Source organism: Dendrobates tinctorius, unplaced genomic scaffold, assembly GCF_039654945.1.
Source record: "Dendrobates tinctorius isolate UK_male_01 unplaced genomic scaffold, ASM3965494v1 ptg000046l, whole genome shotgun sequence".
NCBI classification, from domain to species: domain Eukaryota; kingdom Metazoa; phylum Chordata; class Amphibia; order Anura; family Dendrobatidae; genus Dendrobates; species Dendrobates tinctorius.
Genome location: NW_027361714.1, coordinates 84,436,099 through 84,457,637, shown reverse-complemented (window position 1 = coordinate 84,457,637; position 21,539 = coordinate 84,436,099). Strand labels below are relative to the sequence as shown.

The window sequence follows — 21,539 nt, the reverse complement described above, 5'->3', positions numbered from 1 at the left end:
GACTCCTTCCTGCTCTGTAGGAGCGTAGCAATCAGTGTTTCAGAAAACCCTCTTGATCTTAGTAGCTGCCTTTCAAATTCCACGCCGTCAAGTGTAAGCTGTCCACTTGGGGGTGGATGAAAGGGCCTTGGGAGAGCAGGTTGGGAATCGAAGGGAGGACCCAAGGATCTGTCACTGACATAATTCGTAGCCACGAGAACCACGGCCTCTTGGGCCAGAATGGTGCTATCAGGATTACTCTCGCCCTGTCCTCTCTGATCTTCCGAATCACTTGTGACAGGAGAATCAACGGAGGGAAGGCATATGCCAGCTTGAACTTCCATGAGGCTTGGAGGGCATCCACTATGTCTGGGTGATCTGATGGAGACAGGGAAGCAAACGTCTTTATCTGTCTGTTCTCCCTCGTGGCAAAGAGGTCCACCTGAGGTTGTCCCCATAAATTTACTATATCCTTGAAGAGTTGGCGGTTGAGGCACCACTCCCCTTGCCGAAGTGTGTCTCGGCTTAAGTTGTCCGCCTCTTGGTTGTTCTCTCCCCTGATATGAAGAGCCGAGAGGGACAACAAACAGCTTTTGGCTAAGCTTAAGATTCTTGCCGCAGAAGACATCAGAGTCTCTGATCGAGTACCTCCCTGTCTGTTTATGTAGGCCACTGTAGTGGTGTTGTCCGATAGGATCCTGACATGTTTCTGTTGGAGCTGTGGAAGGAAATGGTGTAGAGCATAGTATACCGCTGTCAGCTCTTTTAAATTAGACGAGTATTCCCCTTCCTCTCTATTACACCTTCCTTGACAAAAGCTATTCCCCATATGGGCTCCCCAGCCATGGGGGCTAGCATCGGTGGTTAGGATGCAGGATGGTACTATGACCCATGGGACTCCTGAGGATAGATGGTCATCATCTAGCCACCACTTTAGAGAAGTCAAGACCTCCTGAGTTAAGGTTATCTTGCTCTCGAGATGACCACCATGTCGCCTGTCCTCTTGGAGGATCTGATGCTGAAGTGTGCGGACATGATAATGGGCCCACCGGACTGCTGGGGCACAGGAATTTAGCGACCCCAATAGCGACATTGCCCCTCTCAGAGACATGCGTGGTCTATCTATGGCTGCCTCTACTTTCTCTTTTGTGAGTGCAATCTTTACCTGAGGAAGTAGACATCTCTGGGTTGTGGAGTCTAACTGGAACCCTAAAAACATCTGGAGGGATTGCGGAACGAGTCTGGACTTCTGTATATTGATGATCCAACCTAGATCCTGCAATGATGAGATTGCGTCAGCCACACGTTTGGTACATTGGGTGACCGAGTTCCCGATTATTAGGAAGTCGTCTAGGTAAGGTACGATTAGAGTGTCTTTTTGGCGAATATAGGCCATCACCTCTGCCATCACCTTGGTGAAGATTCTTGGCGCTGTAGAGAGGCCGAAAGACATGGCTGTATACTGAAAATGACGGATCTGGTCTTCGAACACCACTGCGACCCTTAGGTATTTTTGGTATCTATCATGGATAGGAAGATGATAGTAAGCATCTTTTAAGTCAATTCCTGCCATTACACAGTTTGGAAAGAGAAGCTTTATGGTGGATCTGATTGATTCCATCTTAAACTTATAATTTCTTATAAACGTATTAAGCTTCCTTAAATTAATAATCGTTCTAAACGTACCATCTGGTTTGGAAATTAAAAATAAAGGAGAGTAGAATCCTCTACCTTCCTGTCCCACTGGGACCTCCACTAAAACCCCCTTAGATAGTAGGCTCTGAATTTCTTCTTCGAGGGCCTTTTGTTGAACTAAAGAGTTAAGGCGGGTTATGATAAAGAAATCATAAGGGGTTTGAAGGAATTCTATTTTCATTCCCTCTTTAATTATACCTAAGATCCATGGGCTCGAAGTTATTTTTTGCCATTTTGAAAAAAAAAATTTTAATCTACCCCCTACTGGTGGGTCTGATTTTTTAATTTTTATTTTCCCTCTGGAATGTTGAACCCCTGAACATGCTACCCTTTTGTTTTTCTTCCTTTGCGGGCCATCTATTTGATCTATCCGTTTGCCTCCTTCTTCCAAACGGTCGTCTTTTAAAGGTTCTCCTATAGAAAGGGATAGAAGAGTCAGGGAACGCCTTCTTCCTCTCCTTTGCTTTGGCGAGTATGTCGTCTAGGGCTTTCCCGAAGAGAAACTCACCCTCACACGGGGTTGCACAAATCTTAGATTTTGATTTCGCGTCCCCCTTCCAGCTCTTCATCCACAGTGCCCGCCTGGCGTTGTTCACAAGAGCTGCCGATCTTGCTGCCAGCCGCAGAGTGTCCGCCGAAGCATCAGCCATAAAGACAGCTGCCCCTCTGATTAATGGAATAGCGGCCCGTAGCTTTTCTCTTGACACCTTCTGCTCGATTTGTTGATCCAATTGGTCCAACCATACGAGCATAGATCTGGCGGTGCACGTGCTGGCTACTGCTGGCTTAAAAATACCCGTGGCAGATTCCCAAGACCTTTTCAATGATGACTCTGCCTTACGGTCTAGAGGGTCTGCCAATAAGCCTGCGTCCTCTACCGGAATAGTAGATTGTTTTGAGGTAGAGGCTACAACGGCATCAACCTTTGGCACCTTGGTCCATTTTAATAGCTCGTCATCGCTAAAAGGATATTTCCTCTTTGAGGCCGATGGGAGAAAACTTCTTTGATCATGTTTTTCGCATTCTCTTTTTATTAGGGCCTTAACTGCCGGTATCACTGGAAACGCTCTCCTTTTCTTTTCCGCCAACCCCGCAAACATTATTTCTTGCGCGGTTTGGGCACCCCTTGGTTCCTCACACCCCATAGTGCTCCTCACAGATTTGACCAGGTTATCCACACTATCCAGGGGAAAACATGACCGTCCCTCCATGTCTGATGATGATGACGAGGATGTGAGTGAGGAATCGGAGATTAACCCCTGTTCTTCCTCTGACTCTGAGCTGAGGGTCACCTGTTTTTTGCTTCTAGTCTCTGAGGGAGTACTGGCACGGTTGATAGCCTGTATTTCCTCCCTGATTATGGCTCGAATGTCTTTTGACGACACTCCAGACCCCTGCCTAGTCTCTCTGGTGCACTGCTTGCAGAGCTTTTTGGGGTAGGAGTCAGGGAGAGGTTCAGAGCATAATGCGCATTCCTTATGCTTAGATTTTTCTTTTTTCTTTGTCTGGAAAGTGGAGCCGAAAGGAGGGGGGGGGGGGGTAGGAAGAGGTCAGCTTAATAGGTAGAGTATATACTTTGCACACTCACCCAGTGAAGCATTATATTACCGGATTGGATGGCTGAGATCCCGTCCTAGGTCTTGACTCTCCTGTCTCGCTCCTGCGGACGGTGTCTGTCCTAGCGTTGCGGTCCCTGGTAGAGTTGCTCCCCGCAGAGTCTCATGCTGGAGCGTGCGCTTCCGTTGGGGACGACATGGCTCACCACCTCACAGCTGCGGCGCTGTTTAAATAGATTGCTCGTCTTTTTTTTTTTTTTCTCTCTGCCCCCGTAAGTCGCTCCTCCTCCCCGGGATCACTGCGCATGCGCCGTCGCACTCTCAGCCACCCTGCCCCGGAAGGTCAATCATTACTTCCGGGGGTCAGGAGCCTCTGCGCCGGCCTGCTACCGCGCCCCCGCTTCTGTATGCGGCCCGCGCTCTCCATGCCACCGCCGGGTTTCTTTTTTTTTTTTTTTCCCTTCTTCTCTTCGCGCCACTGGCGCACTTACCGCTCCTAGCAGTGGCGGTCTGCGCATCTTGGTGCCACCCGACGCGCTCCTGGGTGAGACCGGGCGGCCCACCCCGGACCCGGCCATCACCCTCCATACACCAGACGAGGGGGGAGCCGTCTAACGGAGTCTCCCCCGACGCTGCCTCCGGACCGCAGCCCCTGCCGTTCGCGTGGAGACCGCACAGGCGGCATGCATGGCCAAGGTATGGTTTCCTGAAGGAACGTGGCTCCGTTTGGAACAGGAAACCAAAACTGAGGAGGAAAGGCGGACCGCCCCTTTTATCTTTCCTGTAGGGTTCCCTGTTCCAAATGGGGCGGATCCGATACCTCCAGTGGGTGCTGTCGTGGTGAAGGGTAAAAGTATGAGTTTTCATGGAAAACACAAATATGTCTGGGTGACCCCAAACTTTTGAACGGTAGTGTATGTAGATTGGTAATACAAAAAATTGGTTTGATAAGTAGAGGCCAAAAAAGTCTTCCGGTTGAGGTGCCACTTGCAGGTCATTGTGTCTTTCTGCAGGTTTATAAAAATGAATGTTTAAACTGTATTTAGTGAAAATCGTTAATGTGTGTTTTGTTTGGCCCTTTTCTTGCTGAAGGGAGCAAGTTTACCTTTCAAATGGTGTATCATTTGCGTGTGTGGGACGAAGTAATCAGCGAAAAAGCAGTGCATGTTTACAAATGTGCTTGCATATGTGACTCACCATTGGTGTGGGTGGGGCGAAGTAATCACCAAAAAAGCAGTGTATGTATACAAATGTGTTTGCATATGTGATTCACCTGCAGTGAAGTGTGCAGTCCTCCAATGTGCCTGAAATAGGTTGGGCAAGCTGGAGAGACCCTAAGGCAAAGTTTGGATTTGTTTGTGATGTCTGTAAGCAGCATTGTGGTGGTGTGCTTTGGGGGGGGGGGGGGGGGGGAAGTGTGCTGCCACCTGCAGGTAATTTGACCTTCCAAATGGTGTATCACTTGTTTGTGTGGGTGGATTATGAACGGAGCAAGTGTGCAATTGAATAGGCAGTGCAGGTTTATAAATGTGTTTCCATATGTGCCTCACCTGCAGTGAAGTGTGCAATCCTCCAATTTGGCTAAAATAGGCTGGGCAAGCAGTTCAGCAAGCTGGAAAGCCCCCCAAGGCAAATGTTTGGATTTCTTTGTGATGTCTGTAAGCAGTTTTGTGGTAGTGTGCTTTGGGGTACTGTGGTACCATCTGCAGGTCATTTTTCCTTACTGCAGGTTTATGAAAATTAATGTTTAAACTGTATTTTGTGATCAACTCGTGGATGTGTGGTTTGTTTAGCCATTTTCTTGCTGACGGGGCAACTTTACCATTCAAATGGTGTATCATTTGTGTGTGTAGGTGCAGTATGAACTGGGATACACCGAAAAACAAAATATAATATAGTAGAAAATTCCTTAAAGTGGTTGTCTGGGACATAACCATTGATGTCCTATCCTTAGGATAAATCGGTAATGTCAGATTGGCGTGGATGCCAAGTGTTGCACCCTCACCAATCAGCTGTTTCTGGTGTTGGCAGGAACTGTAAAGTTGCAGAGGTGCACAGCAGACTTCAGTCAACTGTAAAATGTCCTCAGCTGGGTAGTGAAGATCAGTCCCCTATTCGAATCAATAAGGGCCAAAAATGCAGCACCTGGCAATGGGCACTATTCCGTTGCCGGACCTGTGCAAATCCGCACCTGAGCAGTTTTGGCTGCCACCAACGAGAACAGCTAATCGGTGGAGGGGACGGGTGTCACACCGCCGTCAGACATTAGTGACCTATCCTAAAACCAGGTCATAAATTTTATAGTCCTGGACAACCTCTTTAAAAAGTATGAATATACAAAATTGATAGAGAAACAACGGGTGTATGATATAATGATTTATAATGGCAGTGAATCTTTTTATTAAAACATTCCTTTTAACAAGAGAATTATCAACATACCTTGAAGTGGGCAGTGATGCTCCAAGGAAGAGACGTGTTTGATGCATGCTGATCAAAAAGTAAGCCAATTGGGTAATGCCTTAAACAAAAACAAACACAATTAGACCAAAAAATGCAAACAAAAAAAAAAAAAAAAATCTATTTCCAAAAGGATCAAATAAATATTCTTTTAACATAGGAGAAACTCTATTCTGTAAATACTTTACATGAACGGAAACTGCATCTCGGAATATAAAATGAAGGTGACCGTGTAGAAGGAAAAAGGTCCACATAACAGATTAAACTGTGCTAGTAGTTCTGCTTCCCCAGTCTATTCGCTGATATTACATCTTACATTGCTGAAGATCAGTCTGGAGGCGGAGTTTACACATTGCAGACTTTATTATATGAGTACCCAGAGTAAGTGGTCATTCTACAGTTCTAGGAAGAGTTCCCGAACAAAAGCACTGCAGCAATGAGAGTACCATTTTACTTCATGGTGTGGTTGTGAAGTGCTTGAAGCATTAGATATTTTATGCCCAATGTATGCCAAGGTCACACTTGGCGTCTGTCGGATCTTCTGGGGTGTGTACAGCTTTTCAACATATGGTTAGGTGTACTGTTCTGGCACATTTGTGGAATGTACAACCAAAACATTGTATCATTTGACTAATAAGAGGTCATGATAAAGTGTTACAATCTTTTTTGTAACTGGTTAACAGCATAATCTTGATAAGCCAATAATTACACAAGCAAATTAAGAACACTAATGTAAAAGATTCTATTTACTGTGTATGGATCACATTGGAAAACAATACATCAGTCATTTTATAAAAAAAAAATAAAGAAAAAACAGCGGACAGTGCTGTACATGAGATTAGACCATCATGTGAGACTCAAAGATGAAAAGGCAAATGCGCCATCTTGTGGAGATTAGAATCAGTACTGCAAATTGACTGCTTACGGTTTAAGTTCTTAAAAGGGATTGTCTGGTGAAAATAAGTTATCACCTCTCCGCACTGTGTGTACTGGACCTGCGTCCTATTCATACCCTATGGGGCTACCAAGCACTGCACTAGGCATATAGGCATATTATGGCACCCCATAGAGAACGAATGCATCAGCAGTTGGGTACCGAACATGCCTACACTTTGTAAAAGGGATAAAAGTTCCTCGATCTACCAAATGGTGTGGGTCCAAACGTTCAGCAAGCTATCGCCTATCCTCAGGACAACTTGTTTTAACTGGGAAACCTCATACATGAGCCAATAACACAGGTCAACGAAAAAAAATTTTTTTTCTGGTGTCCAAAATATTTTAATGAATTTGGGGTATTTTTGGGGTGCTGATTCTGAATATGTCATCAGTTTTGCCAGATTGGCTCAAGTTTTTGAGATTTTTGGTATCTTATTTATAGCACTTGTTGGTAAATGCGACGCATCATCTCATTAATTTCTTTGGATTAGTACTTGAACTGAGCAGTTCTCAATATAGTTTTGTGTTAATTAGTGTTCTAAAAGTTTGTTCATAGCTTGATTTTTGCACTAACTTTATGTTGTTGTCTGTTTTCCAGTGAAAAGCATGAACTCATCATGAAGAAGTTGTCTTAACGATCCAGACTCATTCTGTTACATTTGTGGTGAATATACACTGCCAAAACATAGAAGAAACATAACACACTTCGTAAAAAAAGTGTATTTTGCCTATTTTGGGGTTATGCTTGGGGACCAAGACAAGTTTTGGGCACCACACATAGTGTGCAAAGCATGTATCGAATTATTACGAAAATGGAGCAAAGGACAAAGAAAAAGCTTCAAATTTGGTGTTCCAATGGTGTGGAGAGAGCCAAAAAATCATCATGATGACTGTTATTTCTGTGCAGTGCAAGTGCAAGGATTCAATAAGCATAAGAAACGAAAATGGGAGTAACATGGAATCTGCAAGAAGGCCTGTCCCTCATTGTGAAGATGTGCCTGTACCTGTGTTTACCATAAATAACAGTCATCATGATGATTTTTTGGCTCTCTCCACACCATTGGAACACCAAATTTGAAGCTTTTTCTTTGTCCTTTGCTCCATTTTCGTAATAATTCGATACATGCTTTGCACACTATGTGTGGTGCCCAAAACTTGTCTTGGTCCCCAAGCATAACCCCAAAATAGGCAAAATACACTTTTTTTACGAAGTCTGTTATGTTTCTTCTATGTTTTGGCAGTGTGTATTCACCACAAATGTAACAGAATGAGTCTGGATCGTTAAGACAACTTCTTCTTGATGAGTTCATGCTTTTCACTGGAAAACAGACAACAACATAAAGTTAGTGCAAAAATCAAGCTATGAACAAACTTTTAGAACACTAATTAACACAAAACTATATTGAGAACTGCTCAGTTCAAGTACTAATCCAAAGAAATTAATGAGATGATGCGTCGCATTTACCAACAAGTGCTATAAATAAGATACCAAAAATCTCAAAAACTTGAGCCAATCTGGCAAAACTGATGACATATTCAGAATCAGCACCCCAAAAATACCCTAAATTCGATGAAATATCTTTGGCACCAAAAATGCTGTTGACCAGTGTAATTGACCAAATTATTATTCGTCAAATTATCCACGCCTGATGATCGGTCTGTGTAAAGATGCCACAAGTTGCCAACAAATCAGCCAAACGCTCATTTGTGGCTGACAATCATTTATGCAAGCCAAAAAATCATTGCAGTTAGCGGCACATCCCCCTGGGTAAAGAGCTATGCTTACGACAATATGCATATGTTAGAAAGACTGACCAATATTATTAAGGACTGCAATCATCATTTTTTATACCACTGTTTACATAATTGCTCATTTTGCCTTTCTACCCAGCCAATTGGTCTCTTTTCCATTAGGTCTGATATCATGTTATTAAAAACTGACTTGCTGAATCCTAAGCTCTATGTAGAAACAGGAAGTCTATTTTCCCTCTATGAGACATAGGTCACTGCAAAGATCACTGCAAGTGTCACTGGGGATGGTAAAAGGAGCAGCTGGGTCAGGAGTTGAATAGAGGAATGATTACTGCAGGGACAAGAAACGTCCTGTTTCTACAGAGAAGAATTAGATGGATGAAAGGCAAAATGAGCAATTGTATGTACATAGTGCTATATATAACATGATGACTGCAATATATTAAGGGAATAAAAACTTTGATGGGCGTGCTCCTTTAATGCTCCGCCATCAAGGTTTGTATCGACTTGTGCTGTGGAAAAAAAAAAAAAAAAAAAAAAGCATTTAAATAAGCTCCAGTCACTTATCAAACTGCCTACGTAAAACCTGCATTACTTTTGACTGTCTTAGGCCTCTTTCACACTTCAGTTTTTTGCAATCAGTCACAATCCGCCAGGTTTTGAAAAAAAACGGATCCTCAATTTTCTTTTGAGGATCCGTTTTTTTTCCCCATTGACTTCCATTAATGGCGGATTGTGACGGATTGCCGTCCGTTGCATCCGTTTTTTTTGAGGATCCGCCAAAAGTTGCTGTCCGTCACCATCCTCAAAGATTTCAAAACGGAGCCTCTCTCTCTCTCTTCCCTTTTCCAGGACTGCGATTCCTTTAAAATTCTTCATTTTGCAGATCCGTCATAAAAACGGATGGGTGGCATCTGTTGTCATCAGTTCTAAAACGGATCCTGCATCCATCCTTTTGGCGGATTTTGACTGATGCAAAAAACTGAAGTGTGAAAGAGGCCTTAATAGTAATTTGCTAGTTTCGATTCCCACCACATTTTATAATAATTCTTCTCTGCCGAAGGGAAAATAGCCAGGGAGATCTGCTGTCACCCTTTAATATATATATATCACAAAGGTTATGTCACTGTCAGGTGACCCAATAACCAAGAGTGTCACTCATTTCATAAAATACATGTTTTATTAAACATTAATTGACAAACAACCATAAAACCATTGCCTCAAACCAACACTTATAGGAAGGAGAAACAGCAAAAGGATACAAATTCAATTATATAATGAGTCAAAATTTAAAGATAATGACTACAGTATCCTGAATAATATAATATGCCCAACAATATACTTAGTATTTATTGATTAGATACATTTTTAATAAAACTATAGAAAATTGCATGCAAAAACCTGCATAGATGTGAATAAAATTTACTGCCTTAATTTGAATAGAATCTAACACATAATTCACACCATTAATCAGCAGTTGCTGCTGCTACACCACCATAGCTTTACACATATAATATGCCCCACAATATACTTAGTATCTTTAATTAGATACAACAGGGCTAAATGGCTGTAGAAAATTGCATGCAAAAACCTGCATAGATGTGAATGAAATATACTGCCTTGATTTAAATAGAATCCCCAGGAAGAAGCACGGTCGAAACGCGCGTTGGGGTGCGGGGAAGAAGCATCCTACTCTATGCCTAACTCCACTGTGCACAATGCTTACGTAATATGTATTTGGCCATTCATTCATCACATTTATTTTCATGCTTTGGGTCATTTTAACCTGCATACATGAGAGGCTGTGATAGCGCTGTAGCAGCAATGGCTGCATATATTGCATATTGTGGGTGATGAGAATCCACATATGTGTAAGGCTATGGTGGTGTAGCAGCAGCAATAGCTGATTAATGAATAGTTATTTAATGGTGTGAATTGTTTGTTAGATTCTATTCAAATCAAGGCAGTATATTTCATTCACATCTATGCAGGTTTTTGCATGCAATTTTCTACAGCCATTTAGCCCTGTTGTATCTAATTAAAGATACTAAGTATATTGTGGGGCATATTATATGTGTAAAGCTATGGTGGTGTAGCAGCAGCAACAGCTGATTAATGGTGTGAATTATGTGTTAGATTCTATTCATTTTAAGGCAGTAAATTTTGTTCACATCTATGCAGGTTTTTGCATGCAATTTTCTGCAGCCATGTGTAAGGCTATGGCGGTGTAGCAGCAGCAGCAACAGCTGATTAATGAATAGTTATTCAATGGTGTGAATTGTGTGTTAGATTCTATTCAAATTAAGGCAGTAAATTTTATTCACATCTATGCAGGTTTTTGCATGCAATTTTCTGCAGCCATGTGTAAGGCTCTACTGTAAGGCTGTACTGTCTCTCCTGCTGCCATTTCCCATGGTGGCTTACAATTCTCCCATTCCCCGAGACCGACAAATAGACCTGGTGGTGGAGTCGGCATACTCCTGTCCCCACAATGCACTTTCCAGGTCATCCCCTCAGTTCCATCACTCTCATTCCCTTCTTTTGAAGTCCACACCATCAGGCTCTTTCGTCCCCTCTCCCTCAGAGTAGCGGTCATATACCGGCCCCCAGGCTCACCCACCCACTTCCTGGACCATTTCTCTGCCTGGCTGCCGCACTTCATGTCCTCAGAACTACCAACCCTTATCCTGGGAGACTTCAACATCCCCATTAACAGCCCCACTTCCACATCTGCATCCCAGCTTCTATCACTAACCACTTCTCTAGGCTTCTCTCAGCTCTCAACCTCTGAAACACACAAAGACGGTAACACCCTGGACCTGGTTTTCGCCCGGCTCCGCTCAATCTCCTACCTAGATAACTCACCGCTTCCCCTCTCTGACCACAACATTCTCTCCTTTACACTCACAAATCCTCGCTCACCCCAGCACCCTCCTACCTACCATTCAGTCAGAAATCTACAAGCCATTAACCCTCATACACTTTCAGACTCCCTACACTCATCATTGTCCCCAATCTCTTCTTTGTCCTGTCCTGATCTGGCTGTACATCACTTCAATGACACTCTTAGAAGCACCCTTGACCAAGTAGCTCCCCTCACCCTCAGAACCTCCAAACACAGAGTGAAACAGCCCTGGCTCACATCGCAAACCCGATTTCTCCAGCGATGCTCTAGGTGCGCTGAACGCTTATGGAGGAAAAAACACACACCAGAAGACTTCATACACTTCAAATTTATGTTAAGGACATATAACTCTGCCCTTCACCTCGCCAAACAGACCTACTTCACCACCCTGATCTCCTCACTATCCAACAACCCCAAGAAACTTTTTGACACCTTTCACTCCCTCCTCAGGCCAAAAGCACAAGCCCCTATCACAGACATTTGCGCTGATGACCTGGCCTCCCACTTTATAGAGAAAATAGACAATATCCGTCAGGAAATCCGCTCCCAATCACCAAGTTCAGTGACTCCCATCCCTCCCTGCATTTCCCCTGGCTCACTCTCCACATTTGCTCCCATCACAGAAGAAGAAGTCTCCAGGCTCCTCTCCTCTTCTCGTCCAACTACATGCACAACCGACCCCATTCCCTCACATCTCCTCCAGTCTCTCTCCCCAGTCGTCACAACTCACCTAACTACAATCTTTAATCTCTCCCTCTCCTCTGGCATTTTCCCCTCCTCCTTCAAACACTATCATTACTCCATTACTAAAGAAACCCACCCTTGACCCATCCTGCACAAACAACTACAGACCAGTCTCCAATCTCCCCTTCATCTCTAAACTCTTGGAGCGCCTGATATACTCACGCCTTACCCGTTACCTCTCCACTCACTCCCTCCTAGACCCTTCACAGTCCGGTTTCCGCCCCCTACATTCTATCTGAAACTCAACCTCTCCAAAACTGAACTTCTTCTGCTCCCACCATCTACTAACCTCCCTAAATCTGACATTTCCCTCTCTGTGGGTGGCACCATAATAACACCCCGACAGCAGGTGCGCTGTCTGGGTGTTATGTTCGACTCCGATCTCTCCTTCACCTCCCATATACAATATCTTGCCCGCTCATGCCGCTTACACCTAAAGAACATCTCTAGAATCCGCCCTTTTCTCACCATGGAAACAAAAACTCTCACTGTCGCCCTGATCCACTCCCGCCTAGACTACTGTAATGCTCTATTAATTGGCCTCCCTCTCACTCGACTCTCCCCTCTCCAGTCTATCCTTAATGCAGCAGCCAGGGTTGTCCATCTGGCTAATCGTTTCTCAGACGCGTCCGCTCTTCGCCAGTCGTTACACTGGCTGCCAATTCATTACAGGGTACAATTCAAAGTACTTGTTCTCACCCACAAAGCTCTCCACAGTGCGGCACCCCCTTACATCTCCTCCCTCATTTCTGTCTATCGGCCTAACCGACCGCTGCGCTCTGCAAATGACTTTCGACTAACCTCTGCCCTAATCCGTACCTCCCACTCCCGACTCCAAGACTTCTCCCGTGCTGCGCCAATCCTCTGGAATGCTCTACCCCAAAATATTAGGACCATCCACAATTTGCATAGTTTTAGGCGCTCGCTCAAAACACATTTGTTCAGAGCGGCCTATCACATTCAGTAATCAAAGTCATGTTTGTGTGTGTGTAGCCCATTCACTATCTCCATCTAACCCCCACCCCCTGAAGATGGCTGGACCGTCATTGTAAATACATCATTGTAAATACAAACCTGTGCTTTGTATCCCCCCCACCTCATTGTAGATTGTAAGCTCCACGAGCAGGGTCGTCTTATTTCGCTTTAATTATTGTATTGTTAACGTTGTTACTTATGACTGTTGTGTTTGAAACTGTTCAACTGTAAAGCGCTGCGGAATATGTTGGCGCTATATAAATAAAGATTATTATTATTATTATTATTATTATTAAGGCTATGGCGGTGTAGCAGCAGCAACAGCTGATTAATGAATAGTTATTCAATGGTGTGAATTGTGTGTTAGATTCTATTCAAATTAAGGCAGTAAATTTTATTCACATCTATGCAGGTTTTTGCATGCAATTTTCTGCAGCCATGTGTAAGGCTATGGCAGTGTAGCAGCAGCAACAGCTGATTAAATAATAGTTATTCAATGGTGTGAATTGTGTGTTAGATTCTATTCACATTAAGGCAGTAAATTTTATTCACATCTATGCAGGCTTTTCGCATGCAATTTTCTACAGCCATGCTATGGTGGTGTAGCAGCAGGAACAGCTGATTAATGAATAGTTATTCAATGGTGTGAATTATGTGTTAGATTCTATTCAAATTAAGGCAGTAAATTTTATTCACACCTATGCAGGTTTTTTGCATGCAATTTTCTATAGTTTTATTAAAAATGTATCTAATCAATAAATACTAAGTATATTGTTGGGCATATTATATTATTCAGGATACTGTAGTCATTTTCTTTAAATTTTGATTATATAATTGAATTTGTATCCTTTTGCTGTTTCTCCTTCCTATAAGTGTTGGTTTGAGGCAATGGTTTTATGGTTGTTTGTCAATTAATGTTTAATAAAACATGTATTTTATGAAATGAGTGACACTCTTGGTTATTGGGTCACCTGACAGTGACATAACCTTTGTGATATATTTGTGCATTGAGAGTGTAGCCCGCTCCTTTGAAAGATAATGGGCTTGGGTATTGTGCTTACCCTTTAATATATGCTGCATATAGCTTCATATTATTGCTTTGATTCCCATTATTCAATCATGACAATTGAAGAGCTTTTTCCAATAAAATGTTTATCACCTATCTCCATCCCTGCATTGGAGGGGCAATAATACATTACCTACTATGTGTATTTAGAGGCAAAACCCCTTAAAAATTAGTGTCACTGTCCACAATGGCCAACATGTCTGTCCCATATATTTCCGTCCCAACTTCCCGATCCACGGCTGTCACAAGACCTCCTACCCCGTTTTCCTCTTCTCATCAACCCACCACCTCCAAGATTTCTCCCATGCATCTATATTCTAGAAACATTTTAACCCCAAAATGTTCTAAAACCTTCCCTTTTAAAAAGAAAAACACAACTATGAAAACTACAATGGCATATGAGCAGCTTCTACAGTCAGTGGTCTCCTCCCTTCTTTTGTAGTTTGTTTTGCAAGCCCCTCTTTCTCAGTCTTTTAAAAGGATAGCAGATGGACTATTACAATCTATGGCTCTTTTCACATGTTATTTTGCATCAGTGTGACATATGTTTAAAAGACAAACTTGTTAACAAGGCCTTACTCTAATCTACAACAGTCACAGATGGCTGCTGTTCTGTGTGTCTGACTCATGTGGCTTCAGTAGGTATTAAAATGACCCTTCACCCTGGCACTGAAAAGTGACGATATGTTTGTTGTGAATAGCCAGCGTACTCAGTGCCTTCCATTTGTCTCCTACGGCGCCTAGATCGGTATTATGGTCCTCCATCACAGATAGATGGCCACTGTGTTGAATAGGGTGTAGTGGTAAGTCTGAATCTTCCCTCCAGAGCATAGGAAAGGCAGTGCCAGTGTGGTTCTGACCTACCACTGTACTCCCTACAATACCGGTGATGTAGGTTGATCAGAACACCAGTCTCATAGGAGGAAAGTGTGGGAAGAGAATAGGCATCACGTAGGAGGAATTTACACGAAAATTAATGATCACTGTTCAGTGTCAGGGTGGAAACTTGCTGCTATACAGGGTCTCACTGTGGAAGACACCAGGATACACCTGATACAGTAGTACAGAAAATTAAGACAAAAAAAGTTATTAAAGCTTGAGCTCTGCTATTTTTCTCTCTACAGACCACATATTTTGACATCAAATCACATTTAATAGAATGAAAGTCAGCTTTTATTCTGATATTTTACATTCATTGGAGTGCTGCCTCCTTTTTTCTTTATTATTTGGAACGACACAAAAACAGCATAGGAAGAAAAACGGGGAAAGATTCTGGTTTTTTATTTACTTCAAAGGATCTCAGATGTCCGTAGAATGTAATATATGACAGCCTCAACTGCTAAAATAGAGCTCTTCAAGACAATATGGGCTCCTTGGGACTGCTTTTGGGCCCCATACAAAGGTTGATTTGTTCAGAACATTCACAATCCATATACTAGACCCCTATGTGTTTCTGACTTTGGTCTGTTCCTACTGAATATGATGTATAATGGGCCTATATAGGTGGCTACATATAAAGGTACTGTCACACTTAGCGATGTACCAGCGATCCCGACCAGCGATATCACGCGGTCAGGATCGCTGGTACATCGGTAAGTGGTCGCTAGTGAGCTGCCACACAGGCAGATCTCACCAGCGACATCGCTGGGGACGGGGGTCGCTACTTACCTGTCACACTAGGCGATCCTGTGTCCTCCCGCCCGGCTCCACGCGTCGCTCGTCTCTCCACAGGAAGCGCCGCAGGAAGCTGACGACGAGAAGCGGTCCTGAACGTTCTCGCGCGCTCAGCGATAACCAGCGGGGGAGCGGGTTGTAGGCAAGTATCAGACACAGCGATGTAGCTAGCAATATCGCTATAACATCACAAGTTATAGCGATATTGCTAGCGATATCGCTTAATGTGACATGCCCTTAACTGATATGTTTGGATGTCTGTACTAACAAAGGGAGAGTCTATGAATATTGGTGTCTTGCCTTTAACCCCTTCCAGACATGCGTCTTACATGTACTGCAGTTGTCTATTAGGAGGGCTCAGGTGTTATACAGCCGGCACCTGCCTCGAACTGCAGAGATTGGTGCTTCAGAGATAGCTCCGATCACTGCTGTTTAACTACTTAAATGCCACTATTAATCTCTAATGGTGGCAGGTAAGTCTCATAGTACTCTTCGCCCCTGCAACATGATTGGATTTCATTATCAGAATCACTGCTAAGGGTATGAGCACAAAGAGTGCCTAGGGTAGAAAGAAGTGAAAACATACCTGGCTGTACAGTGTGTTGCACAGCCCTATTCACTCAAGAAGAACTGTAGTGAAGTTTTTTGGAAAACTCATGGCCAACTAGCCAGAAGAAAAAGGTGAAACTACCTTGCACCTTTGTTCTTATGATCGGCAGGGCTCCTAGAGAGCAGACCACTGCCCATCATAAAGACATGGGGGATATACCATAAAATTAGAAGATGGACATATATCTTGATATCATAAATAAGAAAGGCAGATGTAGGAATAAGTGTACAAAACAATTATATTTAAAATGATTAAAGTGTAACTGAGGTCTTGTCTTATGAAAATTAAATCAGGGTGTACAAATGACTGAACACGGGATAGTGAAAGCAGTAAAAATAATTTCTGAAACTCCTGATCTGTCTTTCTGACTAAGAACGGCTCTAACACTGACAGTTAGACAATGTTCTAAAGTAAATGAACTTTCACAGTTTAATGTCAAAATGAAAGTCATATCAAGACTGAAAACACAAAACAACAGCAAGCTATCAGAAGATATTAATAAAGAAAATACTAGGCAGATATTAAAACAAAGTTTTGAACTATGTCCTTTTATGGCAGGCTTAATAATTGGGGAGGTACATCATTAATAAGGTTGGTCTGTCACAGCTATACTGTTACAAAGTGGGTCACATATCTACAAGTAGTGCTGTCACTTGGGGATCTCGCCAGATTTCTCTTTATTAAAATATTGTAGTGAATAACCAAATATTTTAATTTTGGCATCTTGGACTCAAACTTAATCATTGTTTCTTGCCATCTCCCACAAAACGGCATGGAGACCCTGATTCCAAAACTGTGTCACTAAATGGAATGTGATTTTATTTCAATAAAATCAGTGTTTTATCAACAGGAGATTATCGTTACAGTTGGTCTTGTGCCTCCTGCTCATCCCACCCACACCACTGGCAGCTTTCTGTATACACTGTGCATAGGAAGAAAGCAGCCAATCAGTGGTGTGGGCTGGGTTATATAGAGCTCAGCATTCAGAGAACTGGTAGATCTGCAGTAGATAAAACAGTGATTTTATAAAAAATGACAGCATCTAGACCAGCAAGTGACACATCGCCGGTATCAGGGTCTCAGCCTCTACAACATGCTGCTACCAAATTACAGAGCAAAAACCTGCTGTGATTCCCTTTGAGATTCCTAAACATCCCAATGGAAAAAAAGGTTCAACACTAACAATCAGCAACATCCCCATCTGGAGGAAGAGAAAAGCAAAACAAATTTACTCTTATTTCTGATGTACCCTACATTAAGCATGCCCATATACATTAAGATAAAAGTCAGCCAAAATGGCCAGTTTTCACCATAATGAATGACAGCCATTTTCTTGAGACGAGGAATTATTTAGATCGACGACTGACTTTTGACAGAAATTTGTTATTATTCACACCACCAGTCAGGCATGAAGCTTCTATCAGCCAATGATGAGCCCTGGCTGTATTATCAGCTAAAAATATCCAAAATTGGCCAGTGCAGTCTGAGATTAATTTTGAGCCTTCAAGGATAAACTGTTCGTCCGATCAACGAACAATGTAATGCATATGGGGGCCTAAAAGCAGATAACTGTTGACCTAATAATTATTCAGCAGGCAGCGCTCTACCCTAACCCATACAAAGGAACATTCGACTGAGCATACATGAGTCTTCAACAGCCTTACAAAGCCACTGTCGCACTTCAGTGGCAGCGACTTATGTACAATAAAAAAAACAGTCTTCCACAGACCGATGCTTCTCTCCCCCAACAGATGAGAGTTGTGAAGCAAGCACTGACCTGCTCTTACTATATCTCATGGGTCAGGAAAATGCGATTCCTCTTTTTTCAACTTGGAACATCACCTCCGAATATATTTTAAGGAACACTTTGAGCAAGCAACTTAAAAGATCTCCTAATCAATCTTATAAAATGAACAATGCCTTCATGCAACTCACCATTTTAGAGGAATGCCTTCAAATTCAAACCAAATCTCGCCTATGTCTTCTGTCCTTAGGACTTTCTGAAAATGTTTCTTCACTTTATCAGTTACCAGGGTCAGGTAGCTCACACGAGGTAGAAGCAGCTGGAAAGAAAAAATATTTTTACCCGAATTGTATGATATTTGCTGAACTTTTATTCACTCTCAAGAAAAAAAAACAAAAAACAAAACCACTTCTTGTAAACATAAGGCTCTGGTCACATACGGGCCTGAAGCATCATTAAGCATCACAATGCAGAAGCGAACACAGCCTAATTAAAAGATATACACATTTTTAACATTAAACAATTCACTGCCTCATTACTTATTAGCATAAAGTTCCAGAAACTTTAGATAGCCGTTGGCCAATCGATGGTTTGGTGGGTTAGCTATTTTGCCCGACTACTCACACAGGAGCCAACCATATACTCCGGTGTTCTCTATGAGACCTGCAATCAGGCTACTACTTTTTGTTAAAGACCTTAAAAATTAACACTAAATAAAAGAAAAGATTTCTGGAGCAATAAGGCAAACTAAAAATAAGTCATCATAACGAAAGCAGTGGGAAGGAAAAAAAAAATAGCCACTTTTGACCTAGTAACAGAGGAATTAATGTGAGGTCTACTGCGTAGTATACATTTTCGCTGGCAATGAACGAACTTAAAAGTCTGGGGTTCGTACCGGATACTTATTGTCCGAGGCTAAACTCCGAACATTGACTTCCGTGAGAAGTCCTTTTTAATATTCAGAGTTTGGGGGAAAGAGATGAAGACAGACCCCCCCCACTCCAAACTTTTGACTAAAGTTAGGGTACCAAAATCCGAACTTCCACGGGTCAGCTCACCCCTAATTATTGCCCTTACAATGAACAGTGCACCCAAGTGCAGTTAATTCCCATTAAACTCTATAGAGAAGAATTTAACACAAAACGTCCCCACTGAAATATTTCTATTTGATTCACGCCAATGCAAGAGAGTGAACAGCATTCAGCTTTCTGGACATAAGCAGATGTAGTTTATTGTGCCACCAGAAATTACAAGCACAGTTCCAGCCATTGTTGTGAGAGCGGGATTGTTTTCTGGTAAACACAGATTAAAAAGCCAGATGTACTATATAAATGCATTGTGTTCAAATGCATAAAAACAACGTGTGACCTTGTATTAAACAGCTTGATCTGCTAGGCGGAGGCAGCTTTTATAAAGCACGCTCATTTTTAAATGTCATCCAGTTATGTCCACTCTGTTTTGCTGTTACAGAAGAAAACGGGCTAAAACTACAAAATTGCTAAATATTTCCAATACACTGCAAACATTTTAGGCTCTGTTCACTTCTGTGTCATGGTTACCATTGTACATGAACGCACTGATTGGCCTGTCTCATAGAGACTAGTAGCAACCAGCAGTCCCCACTAACTTATAATAGGGTTGCACCTAGCTAGCCATCGCTTTTAGGCTATGTTCACACTGTGCGTTTTTGCAGCTTTTTTTTTTTTATTTTTTGCTGCTTTTTTATGCTAATTTTCAGCTGCATTTGACAGTACCAGCTATGTCTAGAAGATTTCAGAAATCTCATGCAACACAGCTTGGTTTTTAGTCATTAGCATTTTGTGCTTTGCTGCATTTTTTGGGTATGTCACTTCTTTCAGCGTTTTTCACCTACTAATTGAGTGGAAAAAAAACACATTGAAAAAAAAAAAAAAAAAAAAAAGTGAAAAACCTTGATTTTGCAGCAGCTTCTTTCCTACTAAGCACTTGGGTTTTGATGCAGAAAAAAAGCAACAAAAACACCCAGTGTGAACTTAGCCTAACAGTAACCTTAGTCCTTCGCAGAATTTTGCAACCTAGATGTGAAGCTAACCTTGGAATTTTACCACCACTCTTTATTGTGCTATTCACATTATTGAAAAAAAAAAATACTGAAAATCTGACAGATATCAAATAGAAGAAGTCACATACTGACAAGGGAAGTATCACATTTGTGATGGCACTTAAGACCTTCATGGTGGCACAATGACCCTGTAAAATGAAAGTATTGTGCAACAGTGCAGCTTCAACTTTCTGACAGTTTTTTGGTTTACTTTAGGAAGGATTCCAAAATGCATAAAATCCCCATTAGATACAAAGACATAAAGGCAGACATATGTTATGCAAGGGGGATATTAACCATTTAATTTCTTATATTTTATTTGAGAACATATCCCACCTACCCTGATAGGACTTACATAGTAAGGTTCAGCTTCCCTTTCAGTGAGTTCATCCTGATACAATGTGAAGCATGTCGGTATTCGTCCTGACCACACATCTCTGAGTACGTCCTTGTCATCTGTCATTCTTCCAGCAGTGTGGGCTGCACATATAGACGACCTTGGTTCATTCACCAGTTAGGTGATGAAAATGTGATCTGAAAGAGCAGAAAATTCAATGTTAAACAAAGAAAAAAAAAAAAAAAAAAACACACAGATGCAATGCAAACATCCATATTGCGTTCATTTTTACTGGATCCATTGCAAAGGTCTCATAGTAATGTAAAATTTAAAAAAAAATAAATAAATAATGAATATCACCCAGATGTAAAAAAACAGACTCAAAGAACACTAGTTGGAGAAAAAAAAAAAAAAATAGGCAATTTCTTTTGGACAAAAAAGAAAAAACAGAAGGGTTTTTTTATATGCTTGTCTAAACTTAAGGCCAGGTTCATACTGTTGGGCGGATCTACTAAAACTAAATTTTAGACAGGCCCTTATACAGATTTGACCAACGTTGGCCAAACCTGCCGATAACTGGTTCAACTGCCAGTCCAACATTTAAGACGACTGGAAGCCAAGTCCTAGTTGGAGTCCAAAAGGTTTACACAGCTTTAGATTGCCAGGTTTCCTCTAACCATAGGTGGTAGATTGTATCTTATATAAGCAGTGTATTAGGAGAAAAACATCTAAAATATAAGGAATTTAAATTGCAGTTTAACAGCCAACATACACTAGAGATTTTTTTCTGCCAATCGTGTTTGCTCTATGGCACCCCTGCCACTGCTACCTTATCAGCCAGGTCTTCCTGAGTTACATTGTAACTAGGTCACAGTAACTACTTGCAATGTAATAAATTGGAAATCTTAGGGCTTATTCACACATCAGCATTTGGTCAGTATTTTGCATCAGTGTTTGTATGTCAAATCCAGGAGTGGAAATTAAAGAGAAACTATAAATTGAAAGATTGACACCTGTTCTATGTTTTGG

The 21,539-nt window shown here is 42.0% G+C and overlaps 1 protein-coding gene across 7 annotated transcripts in view; it reads right to left on the bottom strand.

Annotated features, from left to right (window-relative positions):
* ATG5 (autophagy related 5) overlaps positions 1-21,539 on the bottom strand; it is a 233,192-nt gene that overhangs the window by 199,733 nt on the left and 11,920 nt on the right. For 6 of the 7 annotated variants that reach the window (XM_073576088.1, XM_073576090.1, XM_073576089.1 and 3 more), the window contains exons 2-4: positions 20,514-20,707; positions 18,285-18,412; positions 5,670-5,748 (exon numbers count right to left, since the gene is read on the bottom strand). In XM_073576088.1, the coding sequence (XP_073432189.1) occupies positions 5,670-5,748; positions 18,285-18,412; positions 20,514-20,636 (330 nt within the window). In that variant the 5' untranslated portion in view covers positions 20,637-20,707. The remainder of the gene's footprint in view (positions 1-5,669; positions 5,749-18,284; positions 18,413-20,513; positions 20,708-21,539) is intronic. The other variant, XM_073576093.1, reaches the window with a different exon arrangement.